The sequence below is a fragment of the Haliotis rubra genome, unplaced genomic scaffold (genome assembly GCF_003918875.1).
Source record: "Haliotis rubra isolate DU_JTF1 unplaced genomic scaffold, ASM391887v1 Scf1153, whole genome shotgun sequence".
NCBI classification, from domain to species: Eukaryota; Metazoa; Mollusca; class Gastropoda; order Lepetellida; family Haliotidae; genus Haliotis; species Haliotis rubra.
Genome location: NW_025765063.1, coordinates 207,554 through 228,486, shown reverse-complemented (window position 1 = coordinate 228,486; position 20,933 = coordinate 207,554). Strand labels below are relative to the sequence as shown.

At 43.7% G+C, this 20,933-nt stretch overlaps 2 protein-coding genes across 2 annotated transcripts in view; both read right to left on the bottom strand.

Annotated features, from left to right (window-relative positions):
- Positions 1-20,933, bottom strand: part of LOC124255375 (ectonucleotide pyrophosphatase/phosphodiesterase family member 5-like) — a 59,418-nt gene extending 38,485 nt beyond the window's left edge. Inside the window, exons 1-2 of the mRNA XM_046689273.1 lie at positions 20,832-20,933; positions 15,226-15,468 (exon numbers count right to left, since the gene is read on the bottom strand). Of these exons, the coding sequence (XP_046545229.1) occupies positions 15,226-15,454 (229 nt within the window). The 5' untranslated portion in view covers positions 15,455-15,468; positions 20,832-20,933. The remainder of the gene's footprint in view (positions 1-15,225; positions 15,469-20,831) is intronic.
- LOC124255385 (glycerophosphocholine choline phosphodiesterase ENPP6-like) lies at positions 8,830-12,861 on the bottom strand. Its single transcript, XM_046689285.1, has 4 exons — positions 12,769-12,861; positions 11,624-11,977; positions 9,994-10,233; positions 8,830-9,636 (listed from the first exon to the last, which is right to left on the bottom strand). Exons 1-4 carry the CDS (start codon positions 12,832-12,834, stop codon positions 9,313-9,315), a joined length of 984 nt encoding a protein of 327 aa, XP_046545241.1. The 5' UTR covers positions 12,835-12,861; the 3' UTR covers positions 8,830-9,312.

Here is a 20,933-nt window from a genome sequence, read left to right as displayed (position 1 = left end):
CGGAGTCAGTATAATGTGTCTGAGTGGGGTATGGTATGCGGCATGGTATTTCAGTGAGCTAGCACTATAAAACAAGCTTAAGTCTGGGCTAGTGCAAACAGCCCCACACACACGCGTACACGTCGTCATATAAGCGAAATATTCTTAAGAACGACGTTAAACCCCAATTTCACCTCACCTCCAAATTTGACCCCTATCTGCTTTCAAGATGGTTGATGGTCTTTACATTTAAGCCCAATTCACACTGGATGCTACTACGATGACAACACGAATGGATCGTACTGGAATCTGGATCCTACTGGAATCGTGCTCAGATTGTAACAATGTACACGATCAACACGATTCCTGTACAACTAGAGCACGACACAAACAACACACACATGACACGATGCTATCTCGATGTCATCACGATAGGTGTACGAATTATGCACGATTTTACATAAAATTGTGACCAATCAGAACTCTTCCCTCCAAAACGACTCTCCTTCATGTCCGTATGGGTATATAATGCAGTGGAAATGAGGGAGAGGGCATCACTGTACATCAGGTTTCCAAAATGACAACTAGGAGAAGAAGATTGGAGCTGGGGCTGGAACTAATTGCTGTGGATTTGGAGATGATGGAGGTGGAGGAGAAGATGAGGGAGACGAGGGGATGTTGGAGGACGGGCCACCAAAAAAGAGACGAAAGAGAGGAGTGTGGACACGAAATTGATTGCTACAGAGACCTCTGTATGGGCAGTATGAGATTCTGCTAGCGGAGCTGAATAATGAAGTCGGGTCAGCCTAAAGAACTTCCTGAGGTTGGACAATGCTCTCTTCCAAGAGTTGGTCACTCGAGTCGGCCCTTGCATCAAAAAGAAAGATACTCCATTTAGGGAAGCACTCAACCCAGTCTTGAAGATTGCGGTTACTCTTCGCTACCCCACTACGGGGAAAAGCTACTTGGACCTGCAATACTCCTTCAGAGTCGCCAAGAACACCATTGACTCTTCGTGCCACAAGTCTGCTGCGAGGCCATCATAAAAGGATACTCATCCGAAGTCATGTCTCCATGCATTACTCCTGAACAGTGGAAAGTAAGTGCTGACGGCTTCCTGGACAAATATCTTACGCATGCGGAGCTCTGGATGGCAAACACGTGCGCATCAGGTGCCTGAGGAAGTCTGGCTCGATGTTCTACAACTACAAGGGCTGCTTCTCCAAGGTGTATTTTTCTCTGGTGGACCATGACCACAGGTTTATCTATGTCGAAGTCGACGCCAATGGTGCTTGCTCGGATGACCAGCTCTTCAAGCATTCTGACCTCAGAAAACTGTTGGAGGAAGTGGGCTTACAACAATGCCAGCCAAGCCAGAAACAAGGTCCAAGGTACCCTTCCTGTGTATTTTCAATCCTGAGCTGGATCTGTGCCGTGGCGGCTGCAAGTCCTCGGCTGAACTCTTTTTCAAACGAAAAGCCAAAGCCCTCTACATATGTCAAGAACCCGCAAACAACGCATGGAGCCAAAACAAAAAAATCGATTTATGCATATAATATGGCCAATGTAACACTTTTATCAGTGTCCAAAGTAATTAAAGGTTACACTGGCCATGTTATAGTTACCTGTAGGTTACTGTCAGCATAGACTGAATGTTCTGGAAGCTGGGATCTCCTCCTCCGGTCTGTAGGTGGACGTGAACTACCCAAACGGACTTGTGCTGCTGGAGTGAGGTCGGCAGGAGGTGGCGGAGAAGGGCTTCTGGGTTCATCTGCTTCCCGGTGAACTTGAACAGCAGCAGTAATGGTAGTAACTCCTGAAGACCCAGGTTGAGGACTGTCTGCAGTGTCATCATCATCATCATCATCATCATCATCATCAGAAAGAGGTAGAGTAGCTAGACGCTAATGGGGTCTCCCTCTTTTAAGTGCCATCTTCTTTCCTATAGATTTGCCTGAGAACTTCTTCGTTGGCATGTTGTGTCTCTTTGACTTGGTCACACAGAGCTGTGTACCCTTTGATTTCACAAGTAAACCGGATGCATGCTGCTGCAAGGCCCGATGAGCGCGCACGTGGGAAACGTTTGGGCGAGAAATGCTCTGACTGGTGTAAGCGTCGTGTTTTGATCGTACTTCGATCGTGCAGTCATCGTGCATCTTCGTGTTGACTTCCTGTACTGATCGAGTAGCCATCGTGTTCACATCTCATGCTAAAATTAACAGGAGCACGATAGCAGTACGATTGCAGCTTGAGAAATTATCTTGATCGTGTTGTGTTCATGTTGGAGTGGTGTCCAGAAGATGAATCCCGATCAGCACAATCACTACACGAACACTACTCTATGTCTTTACAATGACTACACGATCGACACGATCACATCTCGAACACTACACGATGCAACATCAGATATTTTAACTGCAGTTATATGTCAGACGTCGAATCACTTGTATTTGACTCACCCATAACTCACCCATAAGTGTTTTAATAAATTGTTTGAAAATGGTATTTTCCCCCGTTGTTGGGCGCGATCAGTCATTGTTCCCTTACATAAGAAAGGTAATGTCACCAATCCAGATAATTATAGATGAATTTTCCTTATGAGTATTTTAGGTAAAGTCTTTACATATGTTCTAAATAACAGACTCGCTAAATGGGCAAGTATGACAGATAAAATTCCCGAATCGCAAGCAGGCTTTAGAAAGAAATGTTCAACTTCTGATCATATCTTTACACTATTTGCACTAGCCCAGAAATGTCTATCCTGTCGTAAGCGTAAACTATATGTTGCTTTTGTTGATTTCCGTAAAGCATTTGATTCTGTCAATCGTTCTAAATTGTGGTATTCTTTTTAAGTAATACTGGTCTGAAAGGTAGACTGTATTGGATGTTATGTTAAAAAGCAATGTATACTAATGTCAAAGCTTGTGTACGTTGTGGTGATGATAAGACTGATATTTTCGACTGCCCCGTTGGCTTAAGACAAAGGAAGTGTTGTGAGTCAATTCTATTTCAAGGTTTATCAACGAATTGTACTACGATATTATCGCAAATGGTAAGCATGGCTTCCAAATGTTTCCAGATCTCTTAGAACTTTTTATTCTTTTATTTGCTGATGACGTAATTCTTTTATCAAAATCTGTCGTTGGACTACAAACCCAGTTGAATATTTTGGAACGGTATACTAAAACATGGGATTTATCCGTTAATCTAGATAAAACTAATATTAATATATTTAGAAAATGTGGCGAAATGGAGTGAAATTGTAAACCAAAAGTCACTGTGTTCTTTAATCTGATTGGTTGAAAAAAAATGATCAAATGGTATTCGATTTCCGGAAATTCGCTGCGTATTAATACATTCAAACATCGCTCACACCACTGTAATTGTTACGTCGTCAGCTGTGATGACGTCATTCAAACTATATTGTGACGTAAAGTCGGAATGACGTCACAAATGAGCAGTTCCAGATGGTACCAGATGGGAGACAGCCGAAACGGCCGGCTGATGACATTTCACTACTGTACCCGTACTCGATGTCAATGAGTGCAGACACAAAAACGTGTGTGGACCTTTTGGTTTACTTTTTTGTGTTTACAATGTCGATAAACATCATGTGTTGGCCAATTTCCGGGCTGACGCCGTCGGTTCCAAATTAATTCCCGTGCTTCAAATACTCAATAACACCTGGAAATTGGCCAACACATGATGTTTATCTCCTAAATTAAAATTACTTTTCTTGACTAAATGGACATGTTTTGGATTTTAGAAGCTTTTCGGTAATTACATAATAAAACAATTATAGACAGTCGAATTCGGAAATACCTGTTTTTATGGCGAAATACCTGTTTTTATGGATCCGCGAAAAGTAATATTGACCTCGGACTTCGTTCTCGGTCCATAAAAACAGGTATTGACCTCATCACCAGTCTATAATTTTATAATAGTTCACGATATGACTCTTATAGAATATACAAATCACTACTCCAGCTGGAGAAATATCTGTCGTTTTTAACACCAAAGAAATTAAGATATCCATTTACGCGCTTTAGGTTAGGTTTGATCAACATAATGGTAAACGAAGGAAGACGTTTTTATATTTAACGATGCAAGAGAATGTGCCCACTGTGTAATATAGATGTGGAAAATGAAATCCATTTTTAACTTGTATGTCCTTTTTATAAAGATTTGCGTACGAAATATATAGCTGAATATTATCTATGTAAGCCACCTTCATTAGCTTTTAAACTACTTCTTTCATCAACTGACCAGCATGTGATAATAAAGCTGTCGTTCTTTATCAATTATGCTCTTATTCAACGTAACAATCTGATAAAAAGTTTTGTAGACCCATCGTATTTCACTACTTGTACATAATTTACTGCCTGTATCATGATTTGCTGTTTAGATAACTAATTACTACTTATTGCACCATATGTATAATGTATATGTTTAACTCCAATGTATATGGGCCGGAGGCCTTTTGTACAATAAACATGTTTGACTTAGACTACACGATGCCTATACAATGACTACACGATCAACACGATCAAAACACGAACACTACTCTATGCCTATACAATGACTACACGATCAATACACAAACACTACTCTATGTCTATACAATGACTACACGATCACTACACGAACACTACTCTATGCCTATACAATGACTACACGATCACTACACGAACACTACTCTATGCCTATACAATGACTACACGATCAACACGATCAAAACACGAACACTACTCTATGCCTATACAATGACTTCACGATCGACACGATCACATCACGATTTAAAAAAAATTAAAAAGGGGTTTTAAAATTGAACAATCGTGGTGGGCTAAGAACACAATCATCACAATCAATGTAGGATCATAACACAATCACAACCCGATGCCTGCACAATGCCTAAATTATGTATTCGTACAGCGACCGTGCTCTAGTGTGAGCTGGCTAATACTTCGCTAGTCGTTCATTATTAACAGAAACTGAAGATCTTTTAAAATAATTTAAAATCATGACATATTTCTCTTATTTTCTTGAGTATATTGTAAACCCCAACACAAGCTCTCTTCCTATTGACGAGCTGCTATCACAGTGCCCAACTTGAGATGTGGTGTTTCAAGGTCTGCTTCACACACACTTACTGGCGATTGCGGATTTTGTGCAGTGCCCATAGAACAATTCAGGAACCCTGATAACCACATATCACATGAATGTCCAGCAAACAATGACACTGGATGTCCACCGTCGGAAGCAGCATTGGTTAGGTCAGCATGCCTTGTCCTGGTCCTTCCTTAACGAGCAGTACTTGGGTGGTAGTCAATAATAGTACTTAGCAGTACTTGGGCTGTAGTCAATAATAGTACTAAGCAGTACTTGGGCTGTAGTCAATAATAGTACTTAGCAGTACTTGGGTGGTAGTCAATAATAGTACTGAGCAGTACTTGGGTGGTAGTAAATATTAGTACTTAGCAGTACTTGGGTGGTAGTCAATAATAGTACTAAGCAATACTTGGGTGGTAGTCAATAATAGTACTAAGCAGTACTTAGAACTTAGTACTTAAATGTCAACGCCATGGAGAAACTATCACCTCTCTATCTGTAAAAGCAGAATCTCTGGGCGTAAATTGCAAGAATGTGATGGAAATAATTTGAAACGATCACTGAAAATCAGCGACGTCAACAGGTGTTAGCAAAAGATAGGGGGCGGTGGGGTAGCCAAGTGGGTAAAGCGTTGGCTCGTCACGCCGAAGACCCGGGTTCGATTCCCCACATGGGTACAATGTGTGAAGCCCATTTCTGGTGTCCCCCGCCGTGATATTGCTGGAATATTGCTAAAAGCGGCGTAAAACCAAACTCGTTCGCTAGCAAAAGATAGACGAAGAGAGGTTTCTGTATTGATGGTCCTATGGCTGCGTCATCATGTTAAGGTTAGTTTTAGTTTCCAGCAATAGCACGGTGATCAGACACCACATGTTGCACCCAAGTGGGTAATCGACCCAATATCTAATCTCTGGACTAGCCCACAGGCCCCATATCAAGGTGCACGTGCGTATCTTCGTCTGGATACCGTTTCGCGACGACAGAAAAAACAAACAAACTTGAATTAAAAAATGAATTACTGTGTTGAAAGTATCGTTAGGTGTGTTATCAAGTTGTGCTATCAAGTTGTGTTATGGGGTCAAGAAGGGAACGTTGATAAGGGGTGTGTGAGTGTAATCTTGATACCATCGGTGCATTAGGTGTATTCGCTGATGTCATACATGTACTCAACAGTCACATAACTGCGTCCCAAACATTGTACAGCGCGGGGCGTGTATACAAGAGAAACGAAAAGCTCACACTTACTGTGGGGCGGTGGGGTAGCCTAGTGGTTAAAGCGTTCGCTCGTCACGCCGAAGACCCGGGTTCAATTCCCACATGGGATCAATTTGTGAAGCCCATTTTCTGGTGTCCTCCGCCGTGATATTGCTGGAATATTGCTAAAAGCGGCGTAAAACCGTACTTTCACACTCACGCTTACTGTCCAAAAGAAGTTTAGGAATTCCCGATTTTATGTGCTCATGGTATGACGGATCAACATTAGTTACATGACGAAAATCGGTTGTTTTACTTCTTTTAAGTAGAATGTACATGGAAGATTGTAACAATAGAAACCATTAAAAACATAAATTTCGATGAGAACTGCAACAGTCCTGGTGAAGGTATCTACATCCTTGCCATGCGTGCTTGTATGGAGCGGCGATGGGATAGACTAGTTGCTAAACGTGCGCAGAATCGGTGGGGTAGCTCAGTGGTTAAAGTGTTCGCTCGTCATTCCGAAGGTTCGGGTTCCATCGGGTACAATGTGTGAAGCCTATTTCTTGTGTCCTGTACTGTGGTATTAACGGAAAACTGCTAGGAGCGACGTACAAAGTCACTCGAACGTCCGCTCGTCGACCTCACATGCGTGTGTGTTGTTTGAATCCCATTTCAGTGTGCTCCGAAGTGATATCACTAGAATATAATGTCGTCCGGTAATTCCGCGCACCTAAGCACATCGATCGCAACACGGCAACTAACGTCTCTTATTTTTTGTGGTTTACGTGACTAAACATGCTGGTATGCATCATATTGACCTAGAAATACAAGTTTTAGACGACTATAAGATTCTAACGTTGCATTATGCCATACGGTTGACCTTACCCGCGTTCTGACGACATCGCTTGCTGTCCGTATATTCTGCGCAGCAACTCAAGCGCAAAACATCCAGCTGGAGATCCGAAGTATGGAAGCGTATAAGGGCCAGATTATTGTCAAAAATCACTTCATCAATGTAAGGAGGAGTGTTTCATATTAAATCCAGTTATGAAAAATGAAGAAAAAGGTTGAAAAGTCTGAAGAAAACGAATTTTCATAAAACTGTCAATTTATCTGTCAATTACTGTTATTTACTTACCTTTATGATTAAAAGCCAGTCCCTTGTAGAAATGTCCCGATTTCAAGTGTAAATGTGGTAGTAGACGATGTTTACCTTCGATACGGAAGTACGCTATTGCAGCTGCGCAGAATTACCGGACTCGCTTGTATTGATAAAAATGGCGTGAAGCTATCCTCACTCACTGCATGCATGAATAGTACATCTAAATAAATCTCAATATGTACACCCAATATACACTCAGTTTCACACATGGAGAGTGATGGAACCTTGTTTAGGGCAATATGTAGGTTGGTTGGTTGGTTGGTTGGTTGGTTGGTTGGTTGCTGGCTTGTTGCACTCAGCAATATTCCAGCTATATGGCGGCGGTCTGTAAATAATTCAGTCTGGACCAGACAATCCAGTGATCAGCATGAGCATCATTCGACACAACTGAGATACGATGACATGTGTCAACCAAGTCAGAAAGCCTGATCACCCGATCCCGTTAGTCGCCTCTTACGACAAGCATGAGTTACTGAAGACCAATTTTAACCCGGATGTTCACGGGTCGCAACATGCAGGACAAGCTTTTCTTTAAGGGATGACAACTGAATGTCGTCTAATGTTTCCGGGTTGATTTTCCGTATCATTTCATCATATGAAAGTACGGCACAGCTTTGGTGACTTTACACAAATTGATTTAGATACGGGACTTTCCTCGAGTTTGACAGGCATAGAATCATTTAGGATTATTCCTGTGGTGACCTTGACCTTTCTCTTTACGACGTTTACAAAGGAAGTATTACATTACAAACGCACAAGTGTTTACATACCAAGTGTTGGTGAATGTTCGTGAACTTCGCTTTCTTGAATATGTCACTTTGCAAACAATTCTCATTTTGATCCCTGATATGTTGCAACCATGGTGACCGTCGAAAGGTCCTTAAGTAGACCTACGTGCGCCGTGAAATATTGAGAATGTATGTCATGCTCCGGAAATGAACCAAACAGAAACTGTCTGGCACAAGATATATGTCCATTGAAAACGTTCTCGTGACTATGTACTCTCTCACCATTCCTTTCCCGGAATCTCGGAGCTTTTGGACATAGGGTTTGATAACAGTTTCGTGTATCTATGTTGCTGTTAATTGTTTAACGTCGCACTCATCAGGATTGACCACCACCGATCACGTCAGTGCCCTCTTACGACAAGTATTAGTTGCTGCATATACATTCTGAACAGGATTTTCATGGTTTATTTGATAGTTTCAGAAGCGTTAATGTTGGTGTGATTAGTAAGATTATCCAGGCTAACACAAAGTTTTCGCAAATCTGTGGGAAGGTTGTATAGTGGTAACGTCATAATACAACGTTGTCACAACGTCATTTTATAACGGTATGTTACAACGTATTTAACAACGTTGCAAATTTACGTTGAGGAAACGTTATGCTTTGGGCTCCTCACAACGTTGTAACAACGTTTCTTACAAAATGGTGTCAAGTTAGAGTTTTCTGAGAAACTTTTCACTTTGAGATTCTTTCTTCACTTTTCAGCTTCAGCTTTCGGAAAACATACGACCAAAACAACATGCAAATTGACGAATAAGCATTGAAGTAAATATCTGCTTTGTTTCTTATGTTCACTACTGGGAAAACTATTCAAACAATAACGATAAATAGAACGTTAAGACGACGTAAAATACGTTAGCATCAAATAATTCTAACCTTCTGGTGACGTAAAAATGACGCATCACAAGGTCACGTCATAACGTTGTGACAACGCAAATGGGAGTCCACAGAATAACAACGAAAGCATAACGTTGTGACAACGTGAAATTGTTAGCTGGGATTTGATCGCGTTGGTAAACAGGGTTCACTATAAGACCAGCGATTTAGAATGCGCATCGCCTGCAGTTTTGATCGTTTCATTAATGCAATATATGGTTGGCGACGACTGTGAATACAAGCAAACACTCAAAAAGCAGCACTGGTGCATTGATTGGAGACCCGGAAACTGGAGGAGTATCTTGGATGAAGGCATTGACACGGGCCAGACTTCCGTTGTTCGGCGCTGGCTCTATTTTGAGCAGTTTACAAACAAGAGGGTAGATGTCGACATTCTTGATCGGATCGGATCTGAAGTTGGTTTTGAAGTTGGGTCCCCTCGCCAGGAATATAGGCTTCATTGACATCAGTCTGTTGTCGTAGCCATGGGTGGCTTTTAAAGTGCTGCGTGCCACTTTGTCCTTTTTCTGCAAAGACATCCAGTGTACAGTGGGAATCGTTATTCTTCTTGAGTAGTGTGCTGCCTTTATATGCAGAGAGAGAGAGAGAGAGAGAGAGAGAGAGAGAGAGAGAGAGAGAGAGAGAAGAGAGAGAGAGAGAGGGGGGGCAGAGAGGGGAGACAGAAAGAGAGGAAGGGGGAGAGACACAGAGAGAAAGAGGGAGGGGGAGAGAGAGAGGAGAGAAAGAGCGCTCTGTGTGAGCTATGCACTAACCATGTTTCTTAACCATACTTATCATGACCTTGACCCCAAATTGTCACCCACAGCACATCACGGTTACGGCCCCTTATATAATGCGCATGACTCTGGTCATCCCAAACTTACAGTGGTCAGCTGCCATCCCTCATCTGCTATGATGACGATGGGCATGATCCTTCTGTTGTTCCGGTAATGGAAATGCTCAGGAATGTCGTCCTTCTTATAGGCTGTGATGTTGGAGACGCCCTCCAGATCCGCCATGATGTTGTCATCCTGTCCGTCTTTCGGTAGAATGTGCATCACCGGACCGTACATCGGCACACTGTCAATCAGCGTCATGTTGACATGGTCAGTTATGTCCACCACCTGAAAAAAGACAGCACTTTCATAATGGCCGAATTCACGTGTTTCAGTTAGCTAATCCTAGTAAATATTCTAACTTGTATGTATTGAGAAACAGATCAACAACGAATCGAGCACATTTGGTGACAGTTTGGATGCCTACTTCTTACTCAAGATCAAGATCAAGATGGTTTATTGTACATAAGGCCTCTGGCCCGTATACATAGTATTGTAATGACAGGCAAGGTATTGACATTGCAAACAGAGGAAAGCATCATAACATTGTTAGGTTAGTTGACAGGAGAAATTAGACTCTTCCTTAAAGACAGCGAATGTGTTAAAAACAGGGCTAATTTTACATGGACAGATTCGTCTTTTGATGATAAAATTCTTATAAGTGTTTCCCTTCTTACTCCAATGTCCAACCCTAAAGGATAAGATAGATGGTTATTCATAAACAAATCAAGCACTTCACATATCGTTTTCTCAGTAAACCACAAATTATGTTAGTAATTTTTGATTGACAAATTGACTCATTAATGCTTTAAGTAGTCTTAGATACACATGTGACGATCTACATGTGACCTACAACAAAAGTCCCCTGCAGCCCCTAGACGCTGTGAATATCCAGTCATTCAAGGCTCATTACAGGAGACATCAGCTCAATCCACCTTGCTGATTGCAGAGGGCCCTCTAACTGTCCTACCTGGGTATAATGTCACCCTGGATGAAGTGCCATAATTTCTCCTGGACAAACGGTGGCGTTAAAGAGTCCAGGGTATACTGTATTTTGGACAATTATATACACGTTTTTAAAGAGTTTTAGTAATATCACTTATCAGTTTCAGGTTTATGAATGAAAGCCGAAGTGACCAACTTCCTTCACCAATTTGGTATAACCCAAAACGCAACGACATGGTGCTGACAAAGAAGAGCGGATTTGGGATTCGACCCCAACTGTAACACCAAGACACGCTTCTTACATTTAACCCAGGAATGAATACTACGAATATCTCAAGGTGCAATGCCTTTTGCCAACAAGAAAACACGTTAATCCTCACTTTTGATCTTTTGGTAGCACGTTTATGAGCATAGCTTTTTACTTTTGTAACAGTTCGATACAAAGAGTAAATTTGTACTATTAGGGGCTTTTGAGGACCTAAAATGAATTCGCCACAAGCGGGAATTCGACACATCTAGTTCGAGACATCAGGGTAAAATAATGAGTTCGACACAACCGGGAATTCGTCTCAACCGAGTTCGAAACATTGGGGTTCGGCTGTACATGGAAATATATAAGTGAAAACCTTACATGTAAGGTGACACAATAAATGCTCAAATTGGTGAAATAAGTCATTCTTAAACTACACCCCGATACCCTCAGTTAGCCATGCTTAAAGACACGTGAACTTACTTTATTGATATTGTCAACATCAACCATGCCATGGTCACTGGTAACGATGACATTGACCGTGTTTTCAAGGTCATTATCCTTCAACTTTTCCATGAGGTAACCAAGGATACCATCCATGTATTTGACCTTGTCCTTAACTTGCTGAGAGTCTGGACCATAACCGTGCCCAGTATGGTCGGGTTCCGGGTAATACAGGGTGGCCATTCTGACATCTTTGTTCTTGAACCAGTCAATGACTGTATCCACTCGCTCCTTGTACGGTGTCTTGTCACTGTATTTGAACCAAAAGTCAGGGCGAAAACCTTGGATCTCAACCTCGCTGCCTGGCCAGTAGTAGGTGCCAGTCTTCAGACCCTGGAAGTTGAACATACAAACATTGAGTAAGTGTGGTGTCACGTGTATGTGAGCAATATGTCAGCAATGAACAATGACAGGGGCAATTGAATGAGCTTCACAAATTGTACCCTATGAGGACTTGAACCCGGGCATTCGACGTGACGAGCAATATGTCAATATGTCAGCAATGAACAATGACAGGGACAATGAAATGAGCTTCACAAAGTGTACCCCATGAGGACTTGAACCCGGGCCTTCAGCGTGACGAGCAATATGTCAATATGTCAGCAATGAACAATGACAGGGTCAATGAAATGAGCTTCACAAATTGTACCCCATGAGGACTTAAACCCGGGCCTTCGGCGTGACGAGCGAATGCTTTCGCCACTGGGATATCTCAAAGTGATTTTGGCAGTTTCAGCTTCATGAAGGACTTAAAGCCGAAGTGATCAACTTGGTTCACCAATTTGTATCCCTCTGAGGAATCGGACCCGGGCCTTCAGCGTGGCGAACGTAAGCTTGCACCACTGGGAACCCTCACCGCCTTTTCTTTTGTAACTTCATATCAGTTGTGAAGGTGTCTCTGTTCCTTCTTCTCGCCACAGTTTGAACCAATTTCCTGAGAGACCAGCCTCACCTCGATCTATCCTCCTACACATGCAACTACAACTCTTACGCAAACTATTTCCGATGAAGTTTCAACTGTAAAGTTATGTAAAAGCTTGTTGTTTAACGCCGTACTCATGCCAGATGACAACGAGGGAGGCGTTTAGTATGGCAGGTATTGCATTTCTCAACTTTTAGTATACCTTCTTCTTGGCCGTGACCCACAGTGGCTCTCCCTCGTCCCACCACCGTGACTCCGTGGTGCCCATGCCGAAGCTGGCTTTGAACGTGGGGTCGTACATAATGGTTGCCAATAATACCATGACTCTCCTCCCACAGACCTGCATCGGAAACAGATAACGTACGTTTTGTCTGAGCGTAAGATTCCATACGAACATTAAGGAGGCCTGTACATGTGAACAGTAATTTAGCGCCACCAGAATCCAAGGTCAATTTCAAAAGTTTTGGTCCTAACATGCGATCATGCCCATACATACTGGATTGCACATGTAAAGCACGTGCTTCACATAATATCCCAAAAGCTATGTTCACGTGCAGCGAAGGAGTTAATCAAACTGGGGTAAAAGAATCATACTGGTTGTGCGTGCAGAACAGTTTTCCGAGTGAGTGAGTGAGTTTAGTTATACGCCGCACTCAGCAATATTCCAGCTATATGGCAGCGGTCTGTAAATAATCGAGTCTGGACCAGACAATCCAGTGATCAACAGCATGAGCATCGATCTGCGCAATTGGGAACCGATGACATGAGTCAACCAAGTCAACGAGCCTGACCACCTGATCCCGTTAGTCGCCTCTTACGACAAGCACGGGTTACTGAAGGCTAATATTCTGACCCGGACCTTCACAGGTACATTTTTCCGAACTGATTGAAAGACGACAGCACTAAAAACTAGCTTGTCTTGACATTTGAAGACGTAGACTTTCAAGACATACACGCGATCTGATATTGCCTGCTGAAATTTTAAGGGTTAGATGAAATATTGAAATTATCAGACATGTCTTAAATCATGCATTCATATACTCAGCAGCCAAAAAACAACGTCAGTACGAATTCAAAATTAGATAGGCACTCTAATCAAATCATTACAGAAATGGACATAATAAGCGGATCAAAACCATTTTTTGTGTACAATATCTTGACACATCAATGAATAACTCAGCACAATTTCAAGACATAACGTGAACGTTTGCAGTCCATTCAGACCCTTGACTTCAGTATCTAGTGTGACCACCACGAGCGGCAAGAACTGCAGCACAGCGTCTATGCATGGAGTGCACCAATCGATTGATGGAAGCCATTGGCACCTGGAACCACACTCTGAGAAAGGCCTGGCGCACAAAATCGGCTGTGTTCGGCCTTGGTATGACATTATTCAGTCTCCTCTGAATTTCATCCCAAAGATGTTCAGTTGGGTTTAAATCAGGACTAAGGGCTGGCCACTGCATAATGTTGACACCGTTCTGCTGTAGGAAGTCCCTTGTAGCTCTGGCAGTATGGGCCCGGGCATTATCATGCTGGAAAATGTTGTTCCGGTGACGTGCGAAATGTGGTATGAGGTGGGGTCTGAGAACTTGGTCGATGTAGCGCACCGCTGTGATGCCGCCTCCTCACCCTGGACCAAGGTTCTGGAACACCACATGACCCACTCTGCAGTTGATACACAGTATCGACTCTCATCTGTGAACAGAACAGTTATCCATTGCCTGTATCGCTAGTTTTGGATGTTGTAGGGCAAACTGTAGACGTTCACGTTCACGAGGGGTGAGGATAGGTCCACGGTAAGGTCTACGGCAATGGAGGTTCCCGTTGTTAAGACGTCGGCGTACTGTATGAGTACTGATTGGTCTTCCTTGTGTTCCCACTGTCTGGCGTGCTGTTTCGGATGCCTGCATGAAGGGATTCTGTACATGCTGTCGCACAACATGGCGGTCTTGTTGACTTGTGGTGACCCTTGGTCTGCCAGTACGGGGGCGATCATTTGTGGTGTTGATGCGCCAGAAACGTTGCTGCAGTCTGTAAATGGTCCAAACGTTGACCTGGAAGTGATTGGCAACGGCTTGTGCAGTGTGGTCAGCTTCAAGTCTTTCTAGCGCCTGGTTGCTCTGAGCTGTCGTGAGTCGCGGCATCCTGCTGACGTTGTAATGTGAATGTTTCAACCAGGTTTGGGGGTGCATTTTATAGGGCTGGTCCTTGTGAACAGCAGGTGCAGCATGATTTGAATGAAAAACATGGAGAACACCGTACCATCTCGAGATCAGGTTGCGTTTTTGAGACCATTTCCTGGGTTCCATTCTGAGTTTGGGAAGGAATGTCTTTGCTAAGGTAAAGTTGGAGATGTTGTCAAAAATATACAATCAAAACATGAAATGAGTTTACAGTTATCCGTTTCTGCGAAGGAAAATTCCAAACTGACGTTTCTTTTTCTGCTTAGTATATAATTTAACCTCAATGAAATTTGTCTTTGACGATTTCTAATGAGCGGACCACAAAATCAAATGGAGTTAAGTATATGGCCCAGGGAAAACATTGTACTGATATTTCCTGACCTAAAATAAATGTTTTTTGGCGAAAATTCGCACGTTTCTGATAGCATCTGCCATTGACCTTTTTAACTTGCTTTAACTTTATCTTAACTCACCTGTCACTATGGTGTAATGGTTTGGAAATGTCAACGTCGTGAAGCTGTTGTTCATGTAGGGTAGCTTCACGCCTTGTCTGGCGAAGTCGTCAAAGTTGGGGGTGTCCACCATGTCCAGATAGTCGTACCGGAAGCCGTCCATGGAGATGAGCAGCACCTTCCCGGTGTAGTCCGCCATGACAGACATCGCAAGACCCGCGAGGAGCAGGAAAAAGATGGTTGAGGACATGGTGTGAAAACCTACTGAAACACGGAAAATCACAGTTAAGTTCCTCTAGACTCGGTGGTACTGATTCTACGACAGCCATGCCACTGATAATCACACGTGTTGTTTGAATGTGTACAGCGGTTGCTCATGAGCAGATTTCCTTTTACCGTAAATACTGCTTGCCTCCGGGGTATGTTGTAGACAGGAATGACTAGAACGAAGTTACCAGACAATAAATGTCCGTCGAAAAATGATGTCATCTCTTCCGAGACGTTATCTACAACAGAAAAAAACACTCGGGACCTTCCCGATTGTCCACGTATGGCGTCACGTGAAACAGCCACATGAACACCACGATCAACTGTTGGCTTGAATCCAAGTACAGACAGAACCTGTACACTGGCTGAAGGAGCACATCATTTGGCCAAGACATCCATCGACACGCCCAGTGTTTCTTGGTGTACAAAACATCTGAGGCTCATAAGGTAAATCTCAGACTGTATACTGCTCTCAGGTGATTCCATGTGTCAGCGGGACAGATTTGAGGGTCGTGTAAGGTCAAACACGTCTTCATGTTGACGTTTTATCGATGCCTGCGTTACTAACGCCTATCGAATTGGTTTGGAAGTGGAACAGTTTTGCGGACTGTGGACTGCAGGACGCAATTCGTCATTGATGATGGCTATTTGACTGTCAAACGTTAACGGGGCACCGTTCGAGTTGATGTTCAAATGTAGGGATAAGATATTATCCAGGCGTTGAAACAAACTTTTAGAGGAAGCATAGCATTACTGACCGGACTTCTCTTCAGACCCTCTCCTACATAGGATAAGTTGGGTGTACGCTTACAACAGGACCAGAGACAGACCTTGACTTTAGCTCAGTTAGGGCAGGGTTTGGTTGACCTTTGGAACAACATCCCGCGGGCAGTTTTCAGTCATCTGGGGTAATCAATACGTCACCGCCGCCTCGCATACATCTACGCAGGGGCGGTGGAGTAGCCTAGTGGTTAAAGTGTTCGCTCGTCACGATGAAGAACGGGTTCGATTTCCCACATGTTTACAATGTGTGAAATCCATTTTTGGTGTCTCCCGCTGTGATATTGCTGGAAATATTGCTAAAAGCGTTGTAAAACTAAACTTACTCACTCACATCTACGCAAATGGTAGTCTGATCACCTCTAATAAGGGGCCCCATTCTGTGTCCCCTGCTACCACATATTGGGTTTATAAATGAATGGTTATCATTTAAACATTATCAGATGAAAGAACAAATTGAACACTCGTGGAAAATGTTCATAATACATCTGATGTGATTGAGAGAAGATATGAATGTAGTCTATACACAACAGAACAAAATACATATGCAAAGACCCACATTCAGGTTAAAGTCAGTGAAGGACCCGGCGGGTCTAAAGTCAATAACCTGGGTGGCCACCCTGTGAAGCAACGCAAGTATCGTGGGCACTTTGGCTGACGATCGCCTCCCAAATGACGCCTAGCCATTGCTATAATAGCATGTAGTTTTCAAAACGAATCAGGAATAAAGTGTTGTGGACCCACCCCTGTATTTGAAGAGACAGTTATCCGATTTAAACAGCCCGGGGTATATGCCTACAGCGTTCCCTCAGGGATTCATTTGGGGCGGTGGGGTAGCCTAACGGTTAAAGCGTCCGCTCGACACGCTAAAGACCCGGGTTCGATTCCCCACATGGGTGCAATGTGTGAAGCCCATTTCTGGTGTCCCCAGCTGTGATATTGCTGGAATATTGCTAAAAGCGCTTTATCCTGCTGAAACGTGTGCCTATCTTGATGTAGTCTGTCTCACAGTCCCTGAACCACATTATTTTCCCCACTGCCAAGCCCTCTCTGCAGTGCTAAAGCCCTAAATAAAGCAAGTCTAGATTTCCTCAGGTTCTGAATCTCTGGTCTCCCTTGGGCTCCTTTTCAATTTAAATGGGCTTGTTTGTTACTATCAAAATTATTTATATTCAGAGACTAAGCATTAGTCTAATCTTGATGCTGACGGAAGAGTAGGCCAACGTGATGACTCAGAATGTTGTCCCTGTGACCCCAGTCCATGCTTAAAACACCGCAGTTGCCCGTCTGTAGAACAGTCATCGTGATAGGGTCCTCCACTGTTACGCCATACACGTAAATCACCATCTCCATTTGGGTTCATCTGGTGAAACGCTATGTAAACGGTGTCATCTCCAATGATGATGTCTCTCGACCCATATATCTGTCTGTCTGTCTGCCTGTGTGTGTCTGTCCGTCTGCTTGTGTCTGTCTGTCTTTCTGTCTGTCTAAAGTGGTAAATAAAGAATAAAGAAAACCCCGTGTAACGGTCATAGCATTTGGTGTCATTGTACATCATGTTGACAGGTGTGGCCCGGACAAAGAAAACCCCGTGTAACGGTCATAGCATTTGGTATCATTGTACATCATGTTGACAGGTGTGGCCCGGACAAAGAAAACCCCGTGTAACGGTCATAGCATTTGGTATCATTGTACATCATGTAGACAGGTGTGGCCCGGACAAAGAAAACCCCGTGTAACGGTCATAGCATTTGGTATCATTGTACATCATGTAGACAGGTGTGGCCCGGACAAAGAAAACCCCGTGTAACGGTCATAGCATTTGGTATCATTGTACATCATGTAGACAGGTGTGGCCCGGACAAAGAAAACCCCGTGTAACGGTCATAGCATTTGGTGTCATTGTACATCATGTAGACAGGTGTGGCCCGGACATTACCCCGGACAGAGAAAACCCCGTGTAACGGTCATAGCATTTGGTGTCATTGTACATCATGTAGACAGGTGTGGCCCGGACAAAGAAAACCCCGTGTAACGGTCATAGCATTTGGTATCATTGTACATCATGTAGACAGGTGTGGCCCGGACAAAGATAACCCCGTGTAACGGTCATAGCATTTGGTATCATTGTACATCATGCTGACAGGTGTGGCCCGGACAAAGATAACCCCGTGTAACGGTCATAGCATTTGGTATCATTGTACATCATGTAGACAGGTGTGGCCCGGACAAAGATAACCCCGTGTAACGGTCATAGCATTGGTGTCATTGTACATCATGTTGACAGAGTGTGGCCCGGACAAAGAAAACCCGTGTAACGGTCATAGCATTGGTATCATTGTACATCAATAGCAGACAGGTGTGGCCCGGACAAAGAAAACCCCGTGTAACGGTCATAGCATTTATTTATCATTGTACATCATGCTGACAGGTGTGTGGCCGGACAAAGAAAACCCGATGTAACGGTCATAGCATTGGTGTCATTGTACATCATGTAGACAGGTGTGGCCCGGACATTACGGACAGAAAACCCTAGAACGGTCATGGCATTTGGTGTCATTGTACATCATGTATGACAGGTGTGGCGGACAAAGAAAACCCCGTGTAACGGTCATAGCATTGGTATCATTTGTACATCATGCAGACAGGTGTGGCCCGGACAAAGATAACCCCGTGTAACGGTCATAGCATTGGTATCATTGTACATCATGCTGACAGGTGTGGCCGGACAAAGAGATAACCCCGTGTAACAGTCATAGCATTTGGTATCATTGTACATCATGTAGACAGGTGTGGCCCGGACAAAGATAACCCCGTGTAACGGTCATAGCATTTGGTATCATTGTACATCATGTAGACAGGTGTGGCCCGGACAAAGATAACCCGATGTAACGGTCATAGCATTGGTATCATTGTATCATGCTGACAGGTGTGGCCCGGACAAAGATAACCCGTGTAACGGTCATAGCATTGGTATCATTGTACATCATGTAGGCAACAGGTGTGGCGGACAAAGATAACCCGATGTAACGGTCATAGCATTGGTGTCATTGTACATCATGTGAACAGGTGTGGCCCGGACAGAGAAAACCCGTGTAACGGTCATAGCATTGGTATCATTGTACATCATGTTGACAGGTGTGGCCCGGACATTACGGACAGAAAACCCGTGTAACGGTCATAGCATTTGGTATCATTGTACATCATGTAGACAGGCGTGGCCCGGACATTACCCCAGACAGAGAAAACCCCGTGTAACGGTCATAGCATTTGGTGTCATTGTACATCATGCTGACAGGTGTGGCCCGGACAAAGAAAACCCCGTGTAACGGTCATAGCATTTGGTATCATTGTACATCATGTAGACAGGTGTGGCCCGGACATTACCCCGGACAGAGAAAACCCCGTGTAACGGTCATAGCATTTGGTGTCATTGTACATCATGCTGACAGGTGTGGCCCGGACAAAGATAACCCCGTGTAACGGTCATAGCATTTGGTATCATTGTACATCATGCTGACAGGTGTGGCCCGGACAGAGAAAACCCCGTGTAACGGTCATAGCATTTGGTGTCATTGTACATCATGTAGACAGGTGTGGCCCGGACAAAGAAAACCCCGTGTAACGGTCATAGCATTTGGTATCATTGTACATCATGTAGACAGGTGTGGCCCGGACAAAGAAAACCCCGTGTAACGGTCATAGCATTGGTATCATTGTACATCATGTAGACAGGTGTGGCCCGGACAAAGAAAACCCTTGTAACGGTCATAAGCATTTGGTGTCATTGTACATCATGTAGACAGGCGTGGCCCGGACAAAGAAAAACCCGTGTAACGGTCGCAGCATTGGTATCATTGTACATCATGTAGACAGGTGTGGCCCGGACATTACCCCGGACAGAAAAACCCGTAGTAACGGTCATAGCATTTGGTGTCATTGTACATCATGTAGACAGGTGTGGCCCGGACAGAAAACCCCGTGTAACGGTCATAGCATTTGGTGTCATTGTACATCATGTAGACAGGTGTGGCCCGGACATTACCCCGGACAGAGAAAACCCCGTGTAACGGTCATAGCATTTGGTGTCATTGTACATCATGTAGACAGGTGTGGCCCGGACAGAGAAAACCCCGTGTAACGGTCATAGCATTTGGTGTCATTGTACATCATGTAGACAGGTGTGGCCCGGACAGAGAAAACCCACTGGTAACTCCCTCACAGGACAATACGCCAGACATAATAGAATCATACGCCCCACCCAGTTACATAGGTAGTTTAGGAATCTTTACGTGTCCACTTTAAATTGTCTGGAACCAGGCCTTGATTTATAAAACCTTGATTGAAAAGGTTACTGGTAAGCCAAATACATTTGTGTTTCTTTCCACGAATCTTTAAAACGTACCACTGCAATGTACCTCGGTCATTTAGGAAACCTCGACACCAGCCGTAGAAGCTGATGGTATATTGCTCCGTATGAAGGGGAAAGTCACGATTGGAAAATAGAACTCCCCCTTTGTTGTAAAAGTGCTGTGTTGAGCAGAATGTCAAAGTTGGTTGCTGACAACTCGGATACTCACGTTTCAGTGATGGCAGAGAGGGAATCGCTCCTCCTGGATCAGTGCAGTAGCTCCACACAACTGTGGTGAGGGGTGTTGAGTAACGTGATGTGATAACGATGT

What these genes read in the sequence shown, in the direction of transcription:
- LOC124255385 (XM_046689285.1), bottom strand. Translation starts at nt 12,834, where the DNA reads ATGGGCACCACGGAGTCACGGTGGTGGGACGAGGGAGAGCCACTGTGG. An exon ending in GGGTCACGGCCAAGAAGAAG is followed by an intron (nt 11,978 to 12,768) that starts GTATACTAAAAG and finishes TTCAACTTCCAG; the next exon opens with GGTCTGAAGACTGGCACCTA. An exon ending in AGGGATGGCAGCTGACCACT is followed by an intron (nt 9,637 to 9,993) that starts GTAAGTTTGGGA and finishes ATGTCTTTGCAG; the next exon opens with AAAAAGGACAAAGTGGCACG.